This window comes from Anastrepha obliqua, chromosome 3 (genome assembly GCF_027943255.1).
Source record: "Anastrepha obliqua isolate idAnaObli1 chromosome 3, idAnaObli1_1.0, whole genome shotgun sequence".
Classification (NCBI taxonomy): domain Eukaryota; kingdom Metazoa; phylum Arthropoda; class Insecta; order Diptera; family Tephritidae; genus Anastrepha; species Anastrepha obliqua.
In genome coordinates this window covers 134,864,522-134,890,621 of record NC_072894.1, presented here as the reverse complement: position 1 = coordinate 134,890,621, position 26,100 = coordinate 134,864,522, and the positions used below count along the sequence as shown (strand labels likewise).

Genomic DNA, 26,100 nt, shown 5'->3' with positions numbered 1-26,100 from the left:
AATACAAATTTGAAGAAGTCAGCATATTCACGTATCTTGGCTGCAAAGTGACAACAAATAATACAATGAGTCTTACATATGGGCATATGCATCACTTAAAAAACTTTTCAAATCAAAACTCCTTAACAGACCTTGCGAGCTGACACTAAATAAAACCGTAGTTCGACCGGTACTGTGCCTTGGAGCTGAAACATGAACATTGAGTGAAAAGGTGAAGACAAAACTACAGGCATTTGAAAGGAAAGTTCTCAGAAAAATATTTGGCGCAGTCAGAATTGCACAAGACGAATGGCGCATACGAAGGAATGATGAACTGGGGAAACTAATCAACGGCGTTACATTAAAGCACAACGAAACCGATGGCTAAGCCACGTTAGGAGATTGAAGAGCTCAAGAGCCCAAAGGAGAATACTGGAGGCGAGTGCATACACAAATAAAGCAAAAGGAAGACCCAGATCGCGATAGATAGATGATGTGAAAGAAGATCTGGAACAACTTAAACTGAGGAACTGGAAGGAAAAGACAACGAACAGAGCACCATGGAGTCGTACTGTTCAGCAGGCCAAGGCTCACAAGAAACTGTAGCGCCAAATGATGATGATGAATGAGATATCACCAAATCTCTAATTTTTTTGGTGGAGATAATCATACGCATGAGTCGAAAATTCAAAGATTCATGAAAAAAATTTAAAAATTTCTTTCGAGGTTAGAAAAAGAGCTGAACGTTCTGTTGAGAAGATTGCTGCTGTAGCGCAAATGGTTGCTGAACAACCTTTAACATCGACATCTCAAAGTTCTCAACAATTAGGCATTCATGAATCGACGGTTTGGCGGACTTCGGCTGGTAGTATTCTAGTACGAAAGGAGTATTTTTCCCTGTAGGGTACTCACAGAAATCAGCTCATACACACACACATACATGCTTACAAGCAGCTGGCGCTATTATTGCACAACACTCATTCATAGGATCCTTCCAATTCCTTGCCCTTTATGCCGGATGTGTAATCGCATTTCCTGTTATTGTCTGCCACGCTGTCGAGTTACATTAATTGTCTCACGCTCTTCTTATAAATCGGTTTGCGCGCTTGCTCTGCAAGTGATGCTGGTAATACAATAATTTTAAATGTTCGCACATTTTATTATTGAAACGCACTCATGGGCTTATATTTGCACTCATGTGGAAGGGTGAAAGTTCCTTTCTTGTTCTATTTTGTGCGCTTCAACCATTGCAATATTATTTGTGCCACAGCTGGTGGTAAGTGGCTTTTCTTTACTTAAATGTGGGTCTTAAGGCGTAAACTAAATATGTTCAATGGAAATTTTAAAGAGTGACAGAATTTTAAGGAAATTTTGATGTGATTTAAGAGTAACCCAAATATATATTTGAGCTAATTTAAGGGGACTGTATGTTAATTTTGAAAAAAATTTATTGACTTTTTCATTTTAAATAATTGTAATAAAAATCAGGGAAAATACGACCGTTTACAGGTATCTGCCTCTTAAAACAAAAGCATGCAGAAGTCTTTTTTACGATTTGAATTATTCAAGCTGGTAGGCTTTAAAGGCAAGAGGATTAGTAAAATGCAACAGTTTTAACCTACTCCGTTAGTTATTTTCCAGTGTGTGGATGTAAGAAATTGTCACCGTACTTTTTATATAATATTTATTCCTTCCGCTCCATAGCGAAGCGTAGAGCCACGTACTTTGTATGGAAGAAAATGCGTGACACTGTCAGCAAAATAGAAATTCTCAAAATTCAACGGCATTTTGCGGACACTTGCAGCTTGCACTTTATTATACTAAAATTGAATGGGCTATAGAACTACTTACCAAAAATTATTCTAAAAATACTGAATAAAAAATTTTAAATTTTAATGAAAACTTGCCGAATTTTCATAATTTTTTTACAAAGTTTGAAAAAACGATTTTAATGGGTTTAGTTATACCATAAGATGGATTTTATAAATAAAATATTGGACACTAAATAAACAAACGTAAACTGGTCAAAATATCACACACCTATACTTTTTTATTGTCGATAAGCCTATGAAAATGTGGCTTCATTAAAAAAGTTAAATGCAGAAAATTTATTGTTTAAGTGTGGAAAATAATTATTTTAGCCCCAATTTTCAAACACTGCAGCTACTTACTGAGGTATTGGGCTTAAAATTAATTTGAGCTTATTAATAAAATAAAAAAATTGTCCGCTCAAAAGAAAAAATTTACAAAAAATGCTGGAAAATGGATTTGTGGTATGTATTGGAGGTGCCCGCTAAAGAGAGGTGACCGTTTTAAGGGGGGTGTAATATACGACTATACTGTGCCATAAAAATCAATTTTTTTTTATTTGCAAGTGAATATTGCAATACTATTACCCAGTGATTATAAAATAAAGTGTTCCGCAAGATCATCAATGTTACATACAATGTGAGAAACCTCGACCTTTATCGCGATTTTAGTATGCTACTCGTCACTGACGCGGCGAAAAAGTATACCATTGCTCACAGACAACGCCTAAGTGCACATGTCAACGCTGAAGCATTGACTTTGGTCCAGCCAAGTACTAATCGTCGGCGGCTCAAGCGTAAAACAGTTTTATAACAAATGAGCTTCCAGTAGCAGCTGTACCTTATATATTTATATGTAGGTACATTTATTCTGAACTTATAAATATTGAGGCATCTTAGCTTTCCTTTCTTTTATTTGCTCGAAGAAAATTGCTCGTTAGTATTTTTATGTTGTACTAGTTGTAATATCTAAACGTTATTCTGCTTATGATTTAATATTCGTTAATAATACAAAAAATTTAAAATAAAAAAACAAAAAATAAAAAAATGCAAAAATACTTGAGTTCCTTTTTAATGTAATTAATCTGAGGAAATAAGCTGCCAAATAGTTCAAAAGTTGAAATGTACTATTCAATACATTTATCATCTAACAGAATATTTAATTTAAATGTTAAAGATGCTGCAACCTAAGCTCAATCCAAATCCAATCAGGATATAAATTGGCAATTTAGTTTCTCTCAAAAAATGTGTCCCTTTCATCGCCCTCTACTTTTTCGTGTTCGATTCCAACGTAAGTGTAATTTGTCAAGAAAATTCTGTGTTCGATTGGAAAAATTCTACACTTAACGAAGGCCAAGAGGAAAAAGCTTTTCAAGTGAACTTCTCAGGAAGCACAGCTTCTCAAGAGAGTTGGTTATCCGGAAAATCGCGAGTGCTAGATAAAGATAGATGGATACCCGCCGTATTTTGTGCTATTTTCTGAGTAGACAAAAACTGTTTTTTATTTTGCTAGGGTTAAGTGTAGTATTGAAAAATTTGTAGACGTGGAAGAGCAACATTTTCTCATAGAAATGATATTTCTTCAGAAACACAATTAGTCACTCTAAAATGGTATTGCTATTAAAGGTTTATGCTATGAAAAAGCTCTTAATAAAATATCATTTGCTGTTCGGAGTCGGCTTAAAACTGTAGGTCTCTCTATTTGTGAAACAACATCAAACGCACGCCAATAATAGGAGGAGGAGCTCGGCCAAACACCTAACAGAAGTAAGGTTTATAGAAAAAATTGGCTTGGCCAACAAGTGGCTTTGTAGTTGACACTTGACACGAAATATTCAAAAAAAAAAATTGTATTTATTTCCATTCATTTGCTGTGCTCGCTAAGTATTTGATAGTATTGAATAAAAACTAATTTCATCGCATTTCAAATTCACATTCTCTTATGTTTGCTTTCTTACTTTTCAACCAACCTGTAATACGTGTAATAATAATAATAATCTCTCCTTTAGTCTATGGTTTCATTGCACTTTTGTTAATCAACCTTATTGGACAAAGCAGTGTCACCGCTTTGAACAAAAAAAGAGAAATTTTGTTAACGATCTTGGCTTCAACTGAAATTAGGGATGACATAAAGTCTATTTAGCAGTTGTATGGTTCGCGTATCGGGTATCTTTTTAATGATATCATTAAATAAACACATGCACTAATGCTGGGAACTACTCTGTGCTATTTTTTTATTAAAAAATTAAATACTTTTTTAGCGATTGTGAAGACAGCCATTCGCTCAACCACTTGTACGTGCTTCGTATAACCACTCAAGTGGAAATTTAAGATCGTTAAAATATTTAAAATTCCGCTGCTTATCATTAAAACCAAACAGACATTCGAATTAAGTGAATGAAATTAAAATTTCACGCACAATTAAGTTAAATTGTAAAAACAAAAGCAAAAATGAAAATGTTTATTTGATTAAACTCCAGACAATAAGCGTGTAAATATATTTGTGTGCATGTATGTGCATACACTTACATATGTATGCACATGCACGAATGTTCAATTTAATGAGTCGGTACTTTGGCAACAAAACGACAAATCAGCAGAATTCGACGGCCACTGCAAATTTGACTGGGCGTTAAGGGTCCCTGCCACACCCCACAAAAGAGCTAAGGGCATTTAGCAACAGAACAGAACATAAATTAACTCTTTGCGTGTTCATTCTCTAGTTGTTTAATGATTTTAATTGTTTCCGATGCGAAACCATCAGCTTCATTTATACAGCAGCAATATTTCAGCAATTTCAATTTCAATTGCAACAGCGAGTAAATTATGCAACAATTGGCAGTCATTGCATTGTTGTGTGCCTTTTTGTGACAAATGCAACGGCATTTATTACCGCAGCAGCTGCGTTCGTTCTATATTGCGTCGAAAATTTTGGAGGACGGCAAGCCGCAAAATGCCATGAACAAACGAAGCAGCAGTGAATGGAAGAATGAGTGAGTAAAGCAATGCATTTTCAATGGCAATCACTTCTTCTAGGAAATGAGCATGAAAATCATAAATTCATATTATCCATTTGTTTGCAATTGCCAAGTCGACTCAGCCGGTTGGCAGCATTTCATAATGGAAAATCAACAGAAGACCATGAAAGCGTAAAAAATACTTGCAAAATAAATAAATAAAATTAAAAAAAAAGAACAAACGAGTAGTGTTTGTCATCTAACGTTACTCAATATTGGTAAAACGTGACTGGCTACTAAATTTTATATAAAAAAATTTAGAAATATCATTTGGACTTCCGCCGAGGAGAGAAATCCATTCAAAAATCGAGTTCAACAACTATGTGCAGAAAAAAGAGAAAAAAAACATTGGCATGAAAGTGTGTTTTGGCGGAAGGGAATTGCTTGGAAAGTAGGAAAATTATAATAAAAAATAAATATTTGCCTATTTTTGGTGTGCGTCTCGATGTGGTTCCACAAATTAACCGACTCCGAACGGCAAATATTTTTATGAGGAGCTTTTTCATGGGGGGCGACCTCTATTAGAAAAAACTTTTTCTATTATTTAATATTTCATGCCCAGACTTTCGAATGTACGCACTGGCGAATGGTAGTCACGCACCAACCCATTCGACTTTAGCGGCCGCCTAAGTCTAGAATTTGTCCATAAAAAAGAGAAAGCATTGACATGAAAGTGTATTTTAGGGGAATTATTTTAAAAAGAACAAAACTTTAGATCATTTAAAACGTTCCGAGTTTTTCGCTTTATTTCGACAAAAAAAAAGTGCCAGTTTTTTATGATAACTTTTGGGCATTTTTAACAAACTAATTTCCTAATTCTGCATTGCAGAATTCCTCATCGCACTTGGTAAAAAACTTGAAATCCACATTTTTTACAAGTCTCTTTTGAGGTCAGCATTGTACCACAACAACATTTTGCAAATACTTAAGAAGCTCATGAATGCTTGGATCACTGTTCCCACGACATTCGGTTCGACGTTACCGGAACGACCCGAATTGATATCCGGCAAACGACTGTCACTCCAGTAGCATTCAGTGTGCACGTATTGGGACTATTATGCTGCTAAAACAACAAGGTCTAGATCATAAGACGAATTGAATACAACCTCCCAACCAAACTTTCAAAGCTACTGTGTATGTCTGTCGTCTTGCTGGGAAGTAGCAGCCAATTATTATTAATTAATTCCGGCCAGTTCTGGTCCATCGCCTATCTGCTCCGTTAGTATTTTAGAATTAAGCTCAAACACTGTAAAATAACTTGTGATTATCTGTTTGATAAGTAAATATTTAAATGTTGGCCACATCTTCTGAATTCTCTCCGCCGCAAGAAAATCGGACTAGTAGGTCCTCCAGGTGAGAACCAAGCTTCCCATTTTCATTAAGAAAGTCTTCTCTTTCTCTGCCTATGTGAGCCATATTAGGTTCCTTATAGAAGAAGAATAAACCTAAAAAACAAATCTTTGCGACTTTGATGGCTTTCTCAGAAGGAAATTTGGGTTGTTTATCGATTGATTTTAATAACCTTTCAAGTCCTCTCAATACAATTTCGAAATACTTATCATGAGATCGATCTAAAAAGATTATTTCGATATGAGAATTTTATCTTTTTAAATTTATTTATTTTTTTAATTACACAAGAAAATATATTAAATTAATATAATTTAAAATTTAAATTGGAATTACAAGCAGGTCATGGTTGAAAGTGATAATATTTTCATGGTCTCTAAAATAGCAATAGCTCAAAATAGTACCTACTAAAATTTTCGTCGATTCCGCATACCTGCTCTATACCTTCCTCTACTTCGGCGTGTATGAAACTTTAACCACCTCTTTTCATCAAAACATCTCGCTATCCTTCACCTTCAAAAGCACCTTGAAATAACTTCATTGCATGTATTGTAAATACCGAAAACAGTCAACACTCCAACAACATTCATTGTGTAGGAACTAATGTTTCAACAACGAACTTCAATTTCAATACAAAAGCATAAAAGCAATTCAGGAATCCTTGTTAATCCTTTAACTACAACTCAGCACTATTCTTTATGTACTTTCCACTCAATAAAGTTCATAGTAGATTTTCGATAACACTTAGCATGTAAATAAATAGCACGAAAAAAGTTAGGCAAATGCGCGCAATATCTTATTCGAAAACAAACGTCATTGTCCTTGTGCGAAAGCGCCGAAAGGCACAAGGACATTTGCATTAATTCGCCCGTATAAACAATGAGCATCACAGTGAAAGCGTTGCATGCGACGGACGGAAGTGCGAGAGCTGCGCGGCCGGAGTGTACCTCTTCTACACACTAAAAATTCGCACGAGCGCACAATAGAGGCTGCAGCAGCAACAGAAATTCAACTAATGATGATTATCATAATCATAATGAAGAGGCGTTAGTTTAGAGAAACGTGGCACGGCGCAAGCTGAGGGGTTAGGAAGTGAATTGTAGTGAATGAAATGTGTGAACGGGCATAACTTTTCTTTACTTTGCAGCTTTGAAAAAATTACGAGTATTAAAAAGCAAATAATAATAGAAAAAAATGACAATTGACTTGCGCAAGTACGAGAAAATAGGTAAACGTAGGGATGGAGTGCTGTGGAGGAGGAATGCGCAAACAACAACTGGGGTACTGAAGAAATGAATGAAAAAAGTCAGCACTTGAAAAAGTGCGAGAATGAATGAAGAAATTAAAAATACAGCATTTGAAGATTGAAAAGGCGCTAGAGAGGCAGAATTGCATTATCTAACGCTGAGCGTATGAAAACTGCTGTGCTATATTTATGTGCAAAAAAATATAACTTAAACGACGAGGATCGAGCAGAGTCGCAGGCGATAGGTGAGAGGCGCAATTAATCTTTGCTTTTCGCTCGGAAACATTTTCGTTTAACTAACATCTTTCGAAAAAAGCATTTCTATTTAAATTTTAAAAATTTGGAGAAAATATCTTTAATTAAATTTACAAATAATGAAAATGCAATCTAAGCAGAGCTTGCGCCTTCCAATCAAATTTCACACTTCGGATTTTCTACAAAATTACGCCAAAGATACCACTTTATCAAGATGCGCCACTGGAAATGTGCACACATGTACATGCATATGAACATACATACATATGAACGTCTACACCTACATATGCGGATGCTACACCCAGCTGCATCGTACTTCAAGGGTATGAATATAACCCAGCAGAACTTTGATGCAAAAACAAACATAAACAAGAAAATAAATAAATAAACAAACAAACGTGGGAAAAAGAAAATGTATGAATGTATGCGTAGTAAAAGGCAGAAAACGTAGCAAAAGAACTATGTATGTTCCAGTAAAACGGGGTGGAAGAACAGCTTGTTTCATAGCAATCAGTTGCCGACGTTGAAGTGCAAAAAGCTACAAGAAAATAAAAACACAATAGCCAGGCTTTGTCTATAAAAAAGACAAACTTTTAATTTTCTTTGCGTTAGACACAGGCGACAATACCCATGGGTAGTGCGCTGGAGATGCAGTAAACTGTGAGAAACTGTGTAGTTTTGGAAGCATAAGAACTAAAACTAAGGATGAATGATAGATAAGCATACAGATAAAAGGGGCTGCTAGTAAAAACTATGGTACACTTCAGGCCCGTATTGGGGTCCGGTCAATTGTGGAACTTTGGCTTACTATAGTTTGCTAGCCTTCACTGCGCGTGCATTCTCTTCTAGTTGGCAAAGTTTTGCAGTGGCGCCAGCTAATCTGTAAGTCATAAATCAGATGTCGCCAGTGTAGTCTGGCTTACTAAGTTTCTGGTTTAGCCTCCATTGCAGTCCTTCTGGAACTTCTGCATTTATGGGTTTTAAGACGCCATCAAGAACTGTTAAAAAACAAAAGCGGCGATGAGAGGTTAATAATGTCGATAATTTTGTCAGGAACGCCGCAGTCTTGCAACGGACTCCATAAATACGATCTTTTTTTTAGGTAAAGATTTAAAATTCGAAGCGATGTACATTAGATATTGTACTGTGTCTTATCGCTAGGACAGATAGTGAGTGACCCCTAAACATAAGGGACAGGGTGCGCCATCTCTTATGTCGGTATGAAAACATTGAATAACTTTGAAAAACACAACTGATTTGTATAAGTGAGGTATTTTTATTTGGTTTGGTTATTTACAATTTATTAAAACTATTTTTTGAATACAATATCAATCAAGTGGCCGCCTTTATTAGCAATCACAAACTGCGATCTTTTTTCTGCGTTTGTCATCACCTTGTCAAACATTTCGGGTTTTATAGCGTCGATTTCGGCACGAATGTTCGCCTTAACTGATCATTAGTCTGCGGCTTGTTGGCGTAAGCCTTACTTTTCCGATAACTCCACAAAAAGAAGTCCGGGGGGGTTAAGTCAGGTGATTTGGGGGGCCAGTCGATGTCGGCTCTTTTTGACCCTAGATGTCCCGGGAATATTCGTTGCAGAAATTCAATGGTTGCATTCGCAGTGTGGCATGGCGCACCGTCTTGTTGAAACCAGTAACCGTCTAAAACTTTCTCACGCATTTGCGTGCAGACATCATAATCCAACATCCATCGATATCGATTTCCATCGACAGTTTCATTTTCACGGTAAAAATATGGCCCAATGATGGTTTTGGCGCAAATGTCGGCCCAAACAGTTACTTTCGGGTTATGCAATGGCATTTCATGGATTCTCAGTTCCCCAAATATGCCAATTTTGTTTATTCACGCTGCCAGCGAGGTTAAAATGTGCCTCGTCAGTCATTAAATTTTGCTTACAAAAATTGGGCTCAGTGTCAAAAATTCACGCAACTGTTTGGCCGTATTCCAAGCGACGTGAATGGTCTGTCGGCAATATTCTTTGTGTACTTTGCACTTCATACGGAAACAAATTTAAATCATCCTTTAAAATGCGCCGCATTGTGGTTTCACTGACGCCAATACGACATTGTTGGCTCCTGGGCAACGCTCTCCCTCACTGCTTCAAAAAATTCATTGGAACGTCTTGGTCGTTGATGAACGGCATGCTGATGATCGCCTACTGTCCCGTGCTCAAAAAAATTCACACCAAAAGACGAATAGTATTGTCAGACGGTGCCTGTTTGCCGCGATACCTTTTGCGATATGCGCGTTGCGTTAGAACAACAGAACGACTATTTTCGATATATAGCGTCACTATTTCAGCGCTTTGTTTCAGTGTTAAGCGATCCATGGTTGACGTATCAAAAACATGTATGTTGAAGTCGATCGGTTGGCAAATGAGAAAGTTATTCAGCGTTTACATACCGACATAAAAGATGGCGCACCCTGTTACCAAGTAAAAATAATTTTCGTCAATCTTTTTTACAAGAATTTTCATTGGTGGAGAGAATATAGTCACTCCAGGGCATGATTGGATCAAAATGTACTTAGTTTTCAATGGCTTAATAAAACTTAAGTTGATATATAAAGGGTAGGTGGTACTTTCTGGAACTTTCTCTCCGGCAACATTTCTAACTTCAAATTTTTGGATAAGAAGAATTACCAGAACTGTTCGAAGAATTCAAGGAGACTATCGTATGTTTTGCAGCTAAATATAGTATTCTTATTTCCATTTTTGTGTTTTTTATATTTGTTTTTTTTTTTATTTTGTCAAACTACTTATTTGTACTCTGTATACAATTCCAACTTTATTTACAACACAAGTTTGTGTATTTTCGTTCTTGAATTGGTAGTAAATAAATAAGTAGCTATTTACCACCCACAAATATTTGAGCAACCATTTACAAAAATATCTACAACCAGGAAGGAACTACAATTGCTTACACCACAAGCAATGACAACAAATTGTTGTCTGGCAGTGCAGCAGTGTTGAAAAAAGTAATTAAAATACCTAATCATACTTAAAAGTGAAGAGGGAAAGATAAGACGAAATACGAAAAACGAAAAACACGCAGCAATTACAGCTCGAGGCGACAACAAGAACAAAGTGAACGGCTACGATGACGAAGACGTGTTAATCACATGACAAAACAATACACAATGCAATAGACACTATAAAAATGCGCAATGACATAACAGAGGGGAAGACAAATGCCGAAGGGAGCTGCAAAGTTCCACTAACAAAAGGCAAACAAAGGTGGTATTTGAAGGAAATAGAGTGGCAAATTGCAGGCAAACAGAGAAATATGCAATGGCAAATAAACAAATTGCAGTAGGAACAGCAGGTGGTGAACGAGGAGAAGGGAAGCAAGTGGGCAGTTAATGTAAGTAGAATACCAAATATGAAGCAAGGACAAGAGCACAATGGCCGTTACAAACACAGCAGTATGACACTAAATTGGGTCTCTTCAACGCGGCGATGTTGCATGCGACATACTGTGACGGGCTACAAGTTGGTGTGTGGAGATGTAGCGGGTCAGTGCGGTTTATGGGCTTAACAGTGATGTCAATGGGGAGTTTCAAGTGGTTTTAATGCGAACGACAAGGAGATAATTTTACAATCAGTTCAAAGATTATGCGAATGGGAATTAAATGTTAGAGGGAAATAGTCCATAGAAGGTTGCGTGCAGGCAAAGATAGCAGGGAAAGTGCGGTATTAGTTCGGTTTTATATGAAACATACATATTTATTTCCTCTTCGAATCCAGAAAAAGTAGTTTGAGTACTTTTTAACTTTCAGCAATTACTTTTTGAAAGAAAACTTGCATAGCTGATTTTAATTATCTGAAAGAAAATTAGTTTTAAAACTTGCTTGCATCAGCAGAATCTAAAATATGCTTCAAAAAAGTATCTTATCAATTTTGGGTTTGACGGAGCCGGTTGTGTGTTAGAACGTCTCAAATTGGGGCTAAAAAGAGAGAAAAAGTGATAGATTCCTAAGTATCACCAATACAAGGAAAAATAATTGTAGAAGGTGGCCAAAAAAATGTGTACTACTAATGGACCTGAAACAGTATCGAATGCAAGAGCAAGGCAATGGTTCAAATGATTTCGTTTTAAAAGTACGGACGTCCATGAGCCAAACTCTGTTTTGCCAATTGTCGAAAATATAGGTACATATAGGTACCACTTTTATAAGGCTGGTCTCGAAAAGAAGCTCAACGTAAAATCCTCCTGCGCCAAATAGATGCCCGTGATTCTTCGCTGAAACGTTAGAAATCGACCCGTTTTCAAGTTGATGGCAACTGAAGATAAAAAATGGCTCCTGCTCGCAAGCAAGAATAAAAAATATCTTGCTTAAATTAAGATCCAAACGATCGCCAAGTCCGGATTAAAAGTCAAGCAGGTTTTGCTGTTAGTTTGGTGGAATTGAAAGAGGATCATGCACTACGAGCTGCTCTCCTACGGTCAAACACTCAATTTGATCTTTTACAGTCAACAATTGATAGGCGACAAAGCGGTCAGAGTAGGCGAATTCCATGAAGGTACTCGTAATACAGCTTTGATACAGCTAACCTGCTGAATTTTGATACAACAAAGTGCAAGTTTGAATTCTTTGAAATTGCTTAAAATTCACGCTGATGCTTGACAATTTTTTTTGCTGGTGGCATATATCAAATGCTCGACATTTTTCTGTGGAAGAAATTAGCCATATTTCAACCACTAATCAACCACTTCAAACTTGCATTTTATTATTATATTAAAATCCATTGTGCTATAAAATTGCATACTCTAAATATTTCTAAATATTCTGATTAAAAAGTTTGAATTTTTCATGAGAATTTGTTGATTTTTTTTTTATTTGTACAAACTTCGAAACTTGGGAATTCGATCAAAAATAAATAAACTGCCAAAACTTGATTTAAAGTCGAGTGCTGTAAATAAAGAATACCTGATTTTGCTCACTGGCAGTCCCAGCTTTGCAGATAGTTGCACAAAATAGATTGGTTGTTTTTTCTCCAGTCTTGCCGTAGTTTCAGAAAGAAAACTTCACGACTTCGATTCGTTGTTAAATAAGAAAATAATTACTAGAATTGTTATGATTATACATTGAGGCTTTGCATGAAAAGACCGCTGGTATAATTTTCTGAGAAAAATGTTCTAAAAAAATTTAGTCCTCTAACGACTTTTCAAACTAGCTTTTTGTGGGATTTCTTGAAGTCAGAGTCGAACGAGCTTTTTTTTACCAAATATTTACCGTGGAATTTCACTGTAGATGCCCTCATTTCATTTAAACATATATTTCAACCCTTCGCTTATTTGGCGATATAGTGTCTATCTATTAATAATTTGCAAGTAGCTAAGGGAATCGATATTAGAATTAATGCCCTGCCCTATGAAGGGAGAGAATGTCAACCCTAGGCAAACCGCTATTCGAGAGTCTCGAGCAACTGTCTGGCTTAGAGGCCAACAAGGTAATAAGATTCTCAAACCACACAGACGGGATAAAGTCATGCTGTAAATAACCGTTAAACAAGTTGGTAATGAGGATGTGGCACAAAATGGTGCGGAAACGCTAATTGGATTTTGGATAAATCACCACTTCAGCCAACCAACCAACCAAGGCAATCGGAATTAGTACATTACCTGGGTGAAATTTTCGCGTCGCACCTTCCCTTGCAAGGTCATCTGCTTTGCAATTACCTCCTACATTTCTATGGCTCGGCACCCAAATCAGGTATATTTTAAAATATTGTCCTAACTCGCATAATAATTTGTGGAATTCAGCTACCGTTTTCGACGAGTGTTTTACTGACTCTAACGGTTTCAGAACTGCCTGACTATCTGGCTGGTAGTCAGAGGTATATTTTTTAAGAGCAGTAAGCCCTCTCATATGGCAATAACTTCTACTTGAAAGACACTGGAGAGATAAGACAAACGAAAGGATGCACTGATGCCCAGCTTTTCAGAGTAAAACCTACCTGTTAATCAGGCTTAGATCCGTCAGTCAGTACATTTACTCTATTTTCATTACCTACCATACCATTGTCCCAGTCCTCTTTAGAAGGAAATATTTTGGTAAAGAGTTGCATTAAAGTGGAGCTTTACACAGTTACAGAAATCTGTAGTAACTGGAATAGTGGAAAACTTTTCAATATAGTCCAATAACCTTCATTGATTATTTTTAGGAGAACGAGTTCCCTGAGCCTCAATGCTAACCTGGCAGCTTAATAGTTGCTTACCATTTAAGTCAATTGGCAATAAGTATAAATTTACGTTTGGTGCTTCTGTGGGAGTGGTTCTAAGAGCTCCACTTGTACATAAGATTGCTGCTCTTGGAATATGAACCAATCTGTTTACAATAGCATTCCTATCAAGTACCGGCCACTCTACTCATATTCCGTAAAGTACAATAGGTCTTACAACTGCTGAATACAGCCAGTGAACTATTTTCGGAGATAAACCGCAATTATTATTAAAGCCTTGCATACAAATGTACAGGCAGACTGAGCCAACTAACCTCCTGACCACACTCAGCTCTAAGTCCACCCTGTTTGACTCGTATTTCAGAGAGATACCAGCAACACAGCAATGTGAGCGCACGACCTTAATATAATACTCTGAAAGGATTAATACCAATGTTTGCGCACACACAGGTCCTGTTGATTTACGAGTTGCCATAGGCAACTAGTTGCACTACTTATTATTGCTGTGTATATTAAACATAACAAAGGTAGTGAGTTAAGTGAATTTGAGTGCATATGAACTTCATCAAGCCAACTTTTCCCTCTACCAGATTGTGAAATTGCACACAAAAATGTGTATGTGTATGTGTGTGCATATGTATGGGTATAAATTGCAAGAGGAAGGTAGAAATTACAAATGGGATTTCCAACGTCAGAGGTTGAAATACGCGAAAATAGACACGAAGCTCGAAATTAGATAAGTGCATATGCATACATTCACATTTACGTGTATATGTACAGCTATTTTTGTTTTTACAGTTAACTTCTGACTTTTGCGAAAATTCACCACAGATTCTGTGGCACAAAACTTTGGTAACTAAAATAAAACAGCGAATTTACTGGGATAAGAAGAGGATTTATAAAAACAACTGGGTAGAAGAGTACACAGAAGTAAAATTACCAACAACGAGCTGTCGCTTCTTGTGGATTATATGTGCATATGTTTGTATGTATGTGTGTATGTATGTGGGTACTTGCTTGCAAGAAAGATGGACGCACGTAAGCTTGCCTTTCGTTAGCAGCAACTGCGTGCAACAAAAACAAACACCTTATGCAACAGCAGCAACTGTCAACAACAATTTGGCAAATGGAAAAGTTGTGCGAGTACCTATATTGGAGTGCTTTATTTTTCGCCCATCTTGTAAGAAACTTTGTATTTAGAGGGTCTCTTACTTTGCTTCTACTGCTGAGCGAGTGCCTTCCAGAGAGAGGGAGACTGCAGGGTGCCCTGCGGCAAGCCGGTAAAGGTAAGCGACGCCTGCCACACTACTGTTTCGGTTTAAAGCGGCGAAGAAGGAAAAATAATAAAGAAAAAATTAAAAGAAAAAATTAAAAAAAAATTTTTTTTTTAAATAGGAAACAAAACAAGAGCGCTTTAGCGGCGTCACAGATAGCGTGGATTGCTTGCTTTTCATTTTTGTTCATCTTTTAATACTTTTTGCTTCTGCTCTCTCATGCGTTTTCTTGTGCCACGAAGCGCATAATAGCTTCATAGCTGCTGCTGCTGCTGTAACCTAGTTACTTTTGTTTTTGTAATGCACATTGGAATTGACTTTTTCACTTTTTTACGCGGCTAAACTTGGTAATTTATTTGCATTTTGTTTATCAAAGCCGCTTCTCAACTTGCCAAGGTACGTAATGGCAAACAAAGCAGCTGCAAGGATGATGCGCACGTAAAATAAAAATAGCATGCTTTTAGGCGCTCTTACCTGTTTATGCATGCAATTGCTGCAAGTTGAAGTTTTCTTTTTGTTCACATGCAAATATGCATTTGAGCTTTGCGATTTATCGCAGTGCCATTTCTGAATGCAAGCCGATTTGCTATTGAATTATTAGACGCTGCTGCAAAGATTCACATGCAAATGCATGCACACACACATGCAGGCACACAAATACCATCCACAAATAGCGTAATTTATGCATTTGTGAATTATTGTTTGACTATTTTCTTGCCGCAAATCGCATACATCACAACAAAATTTTCTCGCTTGCGGTTGTAACGCTGCTTGCGGTCTCTGCTACCCATTAATTCTAGTTTTAGGGTATATTTTGCTTGCCAGTCACATAATGCGGTTTAGCACGAACAACCAAACAAGCGAGCAAGCAGGCAATAGTTGGATTAAATACATACCCAAATGCATTTATGGGCACAAACTAGCTTCTCCTCAAGCAAATAGTTAAATGCATGCATACTCACATATGTATAATATATATGCATATGTGTGCACTCGTATGTATGTATGAATGTACATATGTATGTTTGTAGAAAATTGTTAGCATTCAGCACGTAGTTAGTGCACATCATGACATTGGGTGATACAATTTTAGTGTCTGCCTGACTATAAGGAATTATAGTAGCACTCAAATTATATGTGCCCATATACGTGCATTTGTATGTGTTGCTAAGTATCACAGCTTGCACATACAGACGTTGTGTTTTGTATTGTTCACCGCAGTCGCTTGCCTCACTAACGTAGCGGTAAAAGTTCATTCGAAATTTCACAGATTTTAAGTAGATTTTAGGTCGGTGGTTTATGTTTTCCAGGTCATTTCAGCTGAGGGCAATTTAAATATAGCCGCATACCTACATTTGTAGTGGGTTGGTTGACACGCTGGGAAAACTTACTAATGACGTCAATTGAAATTGATTAAATTTCTTACGTACATATGTCGTTTACCCATGGATTATTAATAACGGCATACCGACGCTGACAGCAGGGGACATGTTTTGTGTATTCCACAAACAATTTGCAGTAAAAAATGTGGCATATTAATAATAAAGTGTTGTTTCCAGTTATTTAAAGAAGGAATTATATCCTTAGATAAGCCAAGTTTTTCTACAAAATCGACATTTTCTAGTAAACTCGGTAATTAATATTTACGACTATGTTTTGAAATGTTGAAATACTTGAGAAAGATCCCTATTTTTTTTTTTGCCGCCTTTCCTTGTAAGCAGTGATAAATTTAGAAAATTTAATTTAAAAAAAAAATCAACAAATTTAAATAAGAAAAAAAAAAACATGAAATGAAAAAAAATTAAAAAATAATATTACTTATTAAAAAATAAATTTAAAAAATAAAACAACTAAAATTCAAAATGATTTGGCAATCTTTAGTTTATTTGTGTCGAAACATTTACGACATTTATTTTTTAAAGATAATCCTTTTCAAATGGTGGGCGCAACTGCGCCGTAATTGGGCCATCAATAAATAACAATTTTGAATGACTCGCTGGAAGACTTCGGTCTGTATCTCAGGAATAATTTTAGTAATGTTGCCTTCCAATGCCTCAATCAAAGCCACAAAAGCGACCAGAGTAGGGTAGCTGACAAGAAGGTTAAGGGATGATTCCACCTCGTCCTCCGGACAACTTCCGCCGAAATGACTTCAAGCAATCCCAAGAGTCACCGCATGAACACCTCACAGCCAATGTCCGGTAAGGATGTCTACCAAATTCGGGAGCTGCGGCTTTGTTAACATTAGAAGTTCCCTCGAGCGCCACCAATCTACCCGTGGCTAGAAGGATCTCGCGACTTTGCCCGTTTGCACACTAGCCCAGTGATCCCTGAGTTGACGCGATCATGTCTTTCCAGGAATAGACCACAGGTTCTCCCCAATCTTCTCGTTCTGCGATGAAACCGTCTCGAGAGTCCCCTGACTCGTACTAGCTACTAAAATAGTTGCAATTCCTATGCAAAAGGTGTTCCGGGCCCTGCTGCGCTACCACGCAATGGGGAGGCTACAACGATGTTGCCCGAAATGTCCTACAGATTGCACTCGAGTACGTAATCTTAAAAAACGAGTGACTGGTAATAAAGAAGTGGGACAGGGATAGTTCGCGACCTCTAGTAATCAATTACACTAAAGTACAAGGTACACAGTACAGAGTGACGAGTAACAGGGTAGTCAAATAAGAGGACAAACTCCCTAAGGTTTGGCAGAATAAGAAAATGGTGCACATTGGCGTTGCCTGGACTCGAGCATTAAAAAACAACGAGATCTCCACGAAATCGATAGCTTGTGTGAGGGTACTTTGAATAAAACTTGGCACCGCAACGCTACGCTAATACCTGCAAGCCTAGAATCGTGGCAAAATCATACATGACTGGGTCATTCTGAAGTCGCAAGCCGCGAAAAATAACAGAACTTCTTTCTCAATGATACAGGGTTGGCCATATTAAACTGACCCATTGAGTAACCCTATAACTTTTTACTGTAATTTGAAATCTAAGGTTTACGTCAACAAGCCAAAGACACTAGGCGCACTTAAGGCCAATATCCGACGGGAAATAGCCGCCATATCGGCCGAGACGCTGGCCAAAACTATGGAAAACGCCGAAAAACGGGCACATTACGCTATACGAGCTAAGGGCGACCACTTGCGCGATATCATATTCAAAAAGTGATGTAAACGAATCTCCTTGAACTAAATTAAATGTTTTTCACAATGAAACACAAAAAAATGTTTCTTTTTCCATATTTTTTTAATAATCACATGGGTCAATTTAATATGGCCAACCCTGTACTTAGAGAAACGCATTGAGTCTCTGTAGAAGCTGGAAGCTCTGCTGATCTTTACGTAAATCTTCACATGAAATGGCTATCTGTATGAGCTTATTGATGTACATAACTATACATCGATACCCGATTGGAAAAAATTCATTTTTTTTTGTAATAATCAATAGTCTACCCACTTTCAGTGGCAGGGGAAAGCTACGTTTTCTCTTAGTTGAAAAAAACATCTCAAATTCTCTTGAGCAGAGTTTTTGGCTTGCTTTACTTTCGACAGAGAGAGCAAAGCAATAGGTTGTTGAACTCGCCAAAACTCGATTAGACCATAAAACAATCAATAACGGTACTAGAAATAGTAAACATTGATTTTATACCCTCTGAGCTTTAATATTTGCATATTTTGTAAGCAGCAAATGAACTCAGATGCACAACACAAAGAAAAATTTGAGAGCTTAGCCGAAACAAGCTGAATATATTAAGCTAAAATATCTTATCGATAAAAATGCTGCTGTTTTAAGCTCTTAATGGTAGCTTCGGTATATATTTTTTTGGTGTTTTGGTTTTTTTTGGTTGAATATTTTAAAGGTAGGCGCCCAGATTATTTTTCTATGTCAATGTAAATAAGTACATTAGCAATCAGAGTCTATGCGAAGAATCAATAAATTGCGAATTTAATGAGTGGCCTTGAGCTTCAGAAGCTTGAAAAAAAAATATTATCATTTGAATTGTGCATAAGCACTTAAGCCACCAAATCACGAATTGGGTACGAGATCGTGATATTCGTTGGTACATTGATACATGGCACCAACAACAGCAACAGCTTAGAATTTAAATGCGATAAAGCGCAAATTAATAGCGGTTTTGCAAAAACACATTAACGAAAATTTAAACGCATTAAAAATCTATTTAAAGCTTAAAGATTTTCAGTGAGTAGAAGGGGGCCAGAGCAAATGGAATTTCAGCAATTCAAACTGCAGACACACAGGCTGGTGGGGAGGCTATGCAAGCACCGGCAAACGAGACAAAGTAGACAACTGGCGATAGAATGCGGCGATAGTTTAGCTACGAAGAAAATAAAGCACATAAGCATAGAGCTGCTATCGGAGCAGAGTATGGCAACTACAGCAAGCAAGGCAGATAAAGAGGGAACGAAGCGTCTCAGTTATGTATGCACACACACACGTACATAGATCACAACACGATTTGACATTGTGAAAATTGCGAAAATGTAGTTGAGTGTCAAGCCAAAGTTTAATGGTCTGCTATAATTCATTTCGGTTGGGCGACAGACATGCGCTCACACATACATATGATACATATGTACAATATTTAAAGATGTGCAAGTATGTGTTAGTATGTAAAAATATGCTCCCTGCAAACCAACGTTCACCAGTTTTTCCAATTTTACCAACACATTCACTCAATTTTTCCAATAATACCCACACAATCACATTTAATTCTTTTGTCATTTTTGATTGGTTTATACATATATTTATCTCATAATTTTCGTGAATACTTATTAAACTTAACTATAGTGAGTGCGAAAGTGACAGCAAAAAACAAGTTGCAAATGTCAAATACAAAAATGAATCGCGTTTAATTCTATGAAAATCTCCAAGCGAAAAGGTAAGTTCAACAATTTTTAGTAAATTTTGCAATTATATATCTATTTAAACTAATAAAATGTATTTTTATTTTCAGCAAAACGTATTCACAACTTCAAGAGGTGCATCAGCAATACAAAAGCAATTCAATTCCAAATTAAAGAAGAAAACAAAGCGGGGATCTTTCTTTTGGTAAGTTTGCTCAATGTAAAACAAATTCTTTTTCGTTTATAAAATGTGCAAAAGCATGACCAGTGTCGGTGGTCATAGCTTTTGCATCCATACGTACACTGCGCAGTGTGTTTTGTGAAAAATAAGGGTTGAAAAGTAATTTGTTGCCCATACAGGATCAGTGCGGGGATCCTAACCTCAAATGCATATGTGTTTCTCATAGCTATGGGCAACAAATCTTTTCAATATGCCCATTGATATAATTGTGTGGCCATTGATATAAATATGTGCATTGATATAATTGTGTGGCCAAGAAATGTGTCACAGGATCAGTGCGATTAATCCAAACCAAAAAGATGTGCATATGCCATAGTTAAAGAAGCCAATTGTTGGCATTATAAAATTCTGTTTGTGGTTTGGTTAATAGCAGTCGCGTGCGCAGTGTAAGTAAATGGAAAAAATGTATGCACGTTTGTAGGATAAGAATAAAATTGTGATATACATATATGTATGTAAATATTTATATACACGAACGTGCATACACTTTTCCATTTATGCATAAGAAATATGCATATACATATAAGCAATTTGTGAAAAGTTGTGTATATCTACATATGTTTATATAAATAATCTATATTATTAAACTAATAAATCTTTTTTATCCTTAACTTCTAGGTCGTAAGCGATTTCATTAAAAGGGAGACGTGAAAATTTACCAGCATCCAGGGCAGATTCAGTAAGTATTTTGTAATTTTTCAATTATTATTTTATTTTTAGTCTGATATTACAGTAGAAGCCCGATAAGTACAATTGGAAAATTTCAGCAATGATTGCACTTAGCGAAAAATTGCACTTTTGCGAATTTCTCCTGTGGATCGAGGAATACCTAGGGAAAAATATTTTAACTCTATTCAATGCAATTTTCGATTGCGTTTTCTCGTAATACTTTTCCAGTGCTTTTGATCGGATATCATGCAAACAAACATAGCTTCACAATCACCTTCATCTATTCCTAATTCCAAAATTAAATTGCGGATTTCATCTGTGTCTGCTTCACCCAAATAGTTTTCGACCATCTCATTTAACCGTTGTAATCCTACAACAAGAAGGGGGTCGTCAATTTCGATATCCAATGGCATATCGTCTGGATTAGATTCAATAATCGCGTCAACTGTTGGGCTTGTACCCAATACGCTTTTCCAGCATTTAACAATCGTTTCAGGGAGCAATTTCCCCCATGCTTGGCTCAACATGTAATGAACAATCTTTTTCACTAATTATGGTTTCCATTAGCAATGTTTTGTATTGAATTTTTGTCAAGTTAAAACAACGAGGATTCATAGATTTGCCGATCGTTAATGGTTTTATTTTGTGGCTGCCATCACCATTTGCACACAAAAGAACACTGATTCGATCTTTTGAAACTTTGTTGCCTGGAGCACTCTTTTCATCTTTCGAAACGTAGGTTTTATTTGGCAAAAGTTTCCAAACGAGCCCCGTTTCATCAGCTTTATATGCATTATATTTGTGATGTTACATATCCTTTTTCAGTGATTTTCGCCGTCAATTTTTCCTTAAATGGCTCAATGGCTTCTGGATCACAAGATATTGATTCACCAGTCACAGTCAAATAGCGTGATGAACGCAAATACATTGACGTATTAAGTAAACAATTTCTTCGAACAAGAATTCTTTTGCGCCCGAAAATTGCAATTTTTTATTGCTCTTTTCGAGTTTTCTATGGACTCAAGATCGAATTGTACTTTCCGCGAAATTGCAGTTATCGGTATTGCACTTATCGGGCTTCTACTGTATATCTTTCACATATGTATTTTTTCTAATTATTGAAATTTGTGTTTAATTTTTCTTGTAGAACACATTAATACACACACACGTACACGCAGCGGAGGAATTGGTTAAGTATCGTAGTTAGAACAATGAGTAAAAGAACGTTGTCTAATTTATTGGGAAAAGAGAAAAAAAATTATGAGGAAAATATAGCGAAATTTCGCAAATTAAATGAAAATGTTAACGTAGAAGCAAATGAAAACTTTCCCAACAGATTAGACGATGATGATTTACCATCAACAAGTAGAGTAGCTTTGCAAAATTTAGAATATGATATAGATAGCGGAGATGACAGTGTGTTTTTTGAAGATTTAGATGTAGAAGATGTTGAGGTAGATAGTTATTCAGAGGATAGGGATAGTAATGTAGAAAATGCGTTCCTTTTGTCAACCTGGGCGGTTAGTAATAATATTCCTCAGAATAGCGTAGACGATTTGCTTAGGACTCTAAAACTTATGGGTGTAGAAGGTTTGCCACTGTCAGCTAGGTCTCTTTTAGGTACAAGTAGGCAAAAAGTTAATATTAAGTTAATTCCTGGAGGTGAGTTTTTATATATAGGTATTCAGTTTTATTTATGGGGTGCAGAATTTAATGTATTGGAAGATTGTGAGGTAGTAAATATTGATATTGGGATAGATGGGTTAAAGTTATTTAAGAGTAGTAATAGGTGTCTTTGGCCGATTTTAGGATATGTCGTAGGTTCTAAGTTAGGCCCATTTACGATAGCGTGTTTTTCAGGGATGAGTAAGCCAGGTAGCGTTAACGATTTTTTGAGGGACTTTTGTGAGGAAGTAAGTTTTTTGAGGAAGAACGGGGTTAAGGTAGGTAGCAATCTAGTATGTAAGCCGTTTAATATAAGACTATTTAGTTGTGACGCCCCCGCTCGTGCATTTGTTACAGGAGTTAAGTCGCATACGGCAAAGAACTCCTGTTCCAAATGCACGATCGAGGGCGTCTATACACAAAGAAGGGTAAGCTTCCCGAAGCAAGTTGGAAATTTAAGAACAAATAGTACATTTAAAAATAGAATAGATTTAAGTTATCATAGTTTAGAATTTAAGCAAGCAGAAAGTTTGCTAGAATCTTTTAACTTTGGCATGGTTTCACAATTTCCTCTTGAACCCATGCATTTAGTAGATTTGGGTGTAACAAAAAAATTGCTCCAGTTACTTGTCAAGAAAGGTAACGTTACGAAAATGAATGAGAAGCTTTTGCTTCTTAACAGGTTCGTACCGTCTGAGTTTAGCCGGCTTAGCCGAGACCTTGACCAGATAAGTAATTGGAAGTCAACTGAATTCCGGCAGTTTTTATTATATACCGGGATATTTGTTTTGAAAGACTGCATTAATGAAGATTTATATTATCATTTTCTTTTACTACACGCCGGAATTCGATTTCTCTCTTGTGAGAAATCTTTTAACGTAGAATCGAATGTCGCCAATGAATTGTTAAAGGAATTTGTTGATTTGTTCGGAAATATTTATGGCGACCATCTAATAAGTTATAACGTTCACGGGTTGTTACACCTTTCGGATTGTGTTAGAGAATTTGGTCCTTTAGACAATTTTTCCGCGTACAAATTTGAGAACTATATGCAGCATTTAAAAAAAATAATTAATAAACCTAATAAAATTTTGCAGCAAATGTTTTTCAGAATATCGGAAAGATTAAAAATTTCAGATTCTAGCAAACTTTCTAAAAACGACCTTTTTATAATAGATTTTAATAAAGATAAAGATAGTTATTTTCAATGTAATAAGGGGCCCATTAAAATTGTTGGATTAGATAAAGAAACCAACAGTTTTAAAGCACTCCTTATTTCTAATTTAGAAAATTATTTTATCGAGCCAGTAGAATCTATGTCAGGGCTAGGTATTTGTATAGGTGAAGTATTAAGTAATGAAATCCTAATTAGTCGTAGTGATATAAGTTATAAATATTTTTGTATAAACGATAGAAATAAGCTTATTCTTGTCCCCATTCTACATAATTTATTTCGTTCTTTTTTTTAAGTAATACAATGGAGGACATTTTTTTTCCGGAAACCGAAATGATTTCTCCACCACGCTCGGGCCCCCCTACTTTTACAGGTATAAATATAAAAATATATTAACAGAATTGTAAATATTTATATTCATACTTAAAACTAATTCCATTTTAGGGTCTGCCGTGCAGCGTAAGCGGTTTGCTGTATCGCAGCCCTACGAAAGGCGTACAGCGATCCCAGATTCCCCCAGCGCAACGGTATCCAACCATGCTACTGCGGTTGCAAGTAAATTTTTTTATATTTTAATAAATTTCAATTCTTACCATTATTTTTTTGCGAGGTTGTTAAAAAAACATTTATTTCAGGTGAACCAGTTTCTCTGGCTTCTTTGCAAAAGGAGCTGAGAGAAATGCGGAGCGAAATCCGTGAATCACTGGGGGAAATAAAGACCACCTTACGGGACCTAGAGGGTAAGGTGGAAAGAAGTTTCAAGGACTTCGAAAAGAAGGTTATACAAGTATCTTATTGAAGTAATGAATTATAACTTTATAAGCTTTTTATTATTTAGATGCCAGAAAGAGCGGAAAGTCAGGTCCAGGGGCAGCTGATGAGGGAAGTGAAAGTGGTGATGACAAGAGTTCACCAGAGTATTGCGCGCATCACGGGAGATGCTCTGAGTCCTGAGTATATCAAGATTCAGAGTATGCTCCCAATAACATCGCAGGATGCGATTAATACTCTGGAGGAGCTCTTAAATACCAAGTCATACGCCGAAGCAATGGTAACTATTATTTCTACTATACAATATACACATGTGATCATGGTTGCTTGAGTTAAATTGTAAAATTAAAATTGTAACATCTAAGAATTCTCCGTATAGCGTTTTCAAAATTTGCCGAAATAAGAGATTTCACAAATTTTGAGATACTTATTTCTACTCAAACAACTATGATTTACATAAAATTACGTACAATAGGGTGTTCAATATCAAATAAGCTCAAAAAATTTTTAATCAAATAAATAACTTAATTTTATCTTTTCTAGCTAAATATTTTGCTGAAGCTGAGGGGTGCTAAAGGATGCATCAAAGGGGTGATGAAGCGCGTTTACTCCGACGAGTTGCTGTTCCATTACAACTTTGAGGGGAAAGCCAACAAATCGGCGCTTTTGGGCCTCAAAAGTCTGGAGCTCATTTTCGGTATTTACATTTTTCGTTTATACTTTTTTTTATATATATAACATGTTTTTTATGTATATCCAACAGATACATTTAATAGCACCCCGAAAAGCGAAGTCTTTGCTGAAATTCGCAAAGCGGTTTTAATGAGCCACAACCGACATAAACAAGTAGTTAGAAAACAAAAACAAAAAATTAATATTCAAAATAACTAATAACTAAAACTAAAATATTTCTAAACCTAATTTTATAATGTCAAATTACTTAAATTCATGTTCACTTTCACAAAACCAAATTTAAGAATGTAAATATTATACTAATTTATGTACATAAAAACTAAACCGTAAACTTTTCTAATAACTAAACTAATTAATGTATATAAATAACCAAAACTAAAATTTGTCTAACACCAAAACCTAATTTAAGAATGTAAATATTATACTAATTTATGTACATTAAAACTAAAACGTAAACTTTTCTAAAAACTAAACTAATTCATGTATATAAATAACTAAAACTAAAATTTGTCTAACACCAAACCTAATTTTATAATGTAAATATTAAAATAAATAACTAAAACTTAACGTAATTTTGTAATGTAAATAGTAAATTAATATAAATAGCTGTACATAAATAGAACATACTAAAAAAATTATTATATTAATTGTATTAATTTTCTTTAGAAACTAAAAATTAACTAAATAAATATTAAAATGATTCAATATTCAATAAATAACCATTTGTATCAGTAATTTTGAAGGATTATTGTATATAGGATCCGTAAGTATTACCTACAAAATTACCCTTTTGAAGAGATTCTGTTAACTATGTGTTAACAACGAAATTCACTTATTCATGAGATTCTGTTAGCTACATGTTAACAACGAAATTCACTAGTTTATCCA

General features: G+C 35.9%; 2 protein-coding genes across 7 annotated transcripts in view; one reads left to right on the top strand and one right to left on the bottom strand.

The window, feature by feature from the left end:
* Positions 1-26,100, bottom strand: part of LOC129242807 (calcium-transporting ATPase type 2C member 1) — a 128,765-nt gene that overhangs the window by 7,000 nt on the left and 95,665 nt on the right. The window lies entirely within an intron of this gene.
* Positions 20,733-25,588, top strand: LOC129242808 (uncharacterized). 4 transcript variants are annotated; one of them, XM_054879663.1, is made up of 7 exons: positions 20,746-20,919; positions 22,057-22,098; positions 24,193-24,303; positions 24,384-24,526; positions 24,587-24,799; positions 25,063-25,216; positions 25,283-25,588. In XM_054879663.1, exons 4-7 carry the CDS (start codon positions 24,428-24,430, stop codon positions 25,408-25,410), a joined length of 594 nt encoding a protein of 197 aa, XP_054735638.1. In that variant the 5' UTR covers positions 20,746-20,919; positions 22,057-22,098; positions 24,193-24,303; positions 24,384-24,427; the 3' UTR covers positions 25,411-25,588. The 4 variants fall into 4 exon arrangements, 3 of the variants coding, with proteins under 3 accessions (XP_054735638.1, XP_054735637.1, XP_054735639.1); XM_054879662.1 differs by lacking the exons at positions 20,746-20,919; positions 22,057-22,098 and having other exon boundaries at positions 24,132-24,303; XM_054879664.1 differs by lacking the exons at positions 20,746-20,919; positions 22,057-22,098 and having other exon boundaries at positions 24,132-24,526.

What these genes read in the sequence shown, in the direction of transcription:
- LOC129242808 (XM_054879663.1), top strand. Translation starts at nt 24,428, where the DNA reads ATGCGGAGCGAAATCCGTGAATCACTGGGGGAAATAAAGACCACCTTA. An exon ending in TCAAGGACTTCGAAAAGAAG is followed by an intron (nt 24,527 to 24,586) that starts GTTATACAAGTA and finishes TTTATTATTTAG; the next exon opens with ATGCCAGAAAGAGCGGAAAG. An exon ending in AGTCATACGCCGAAGCAATG is followed by an intron (nt 24,800 to 25,062) that starts GTAACTATTATT and finishes TATCTTTTCTAG; the next exon opens with CTAAATATTTTGCTGAAGCT.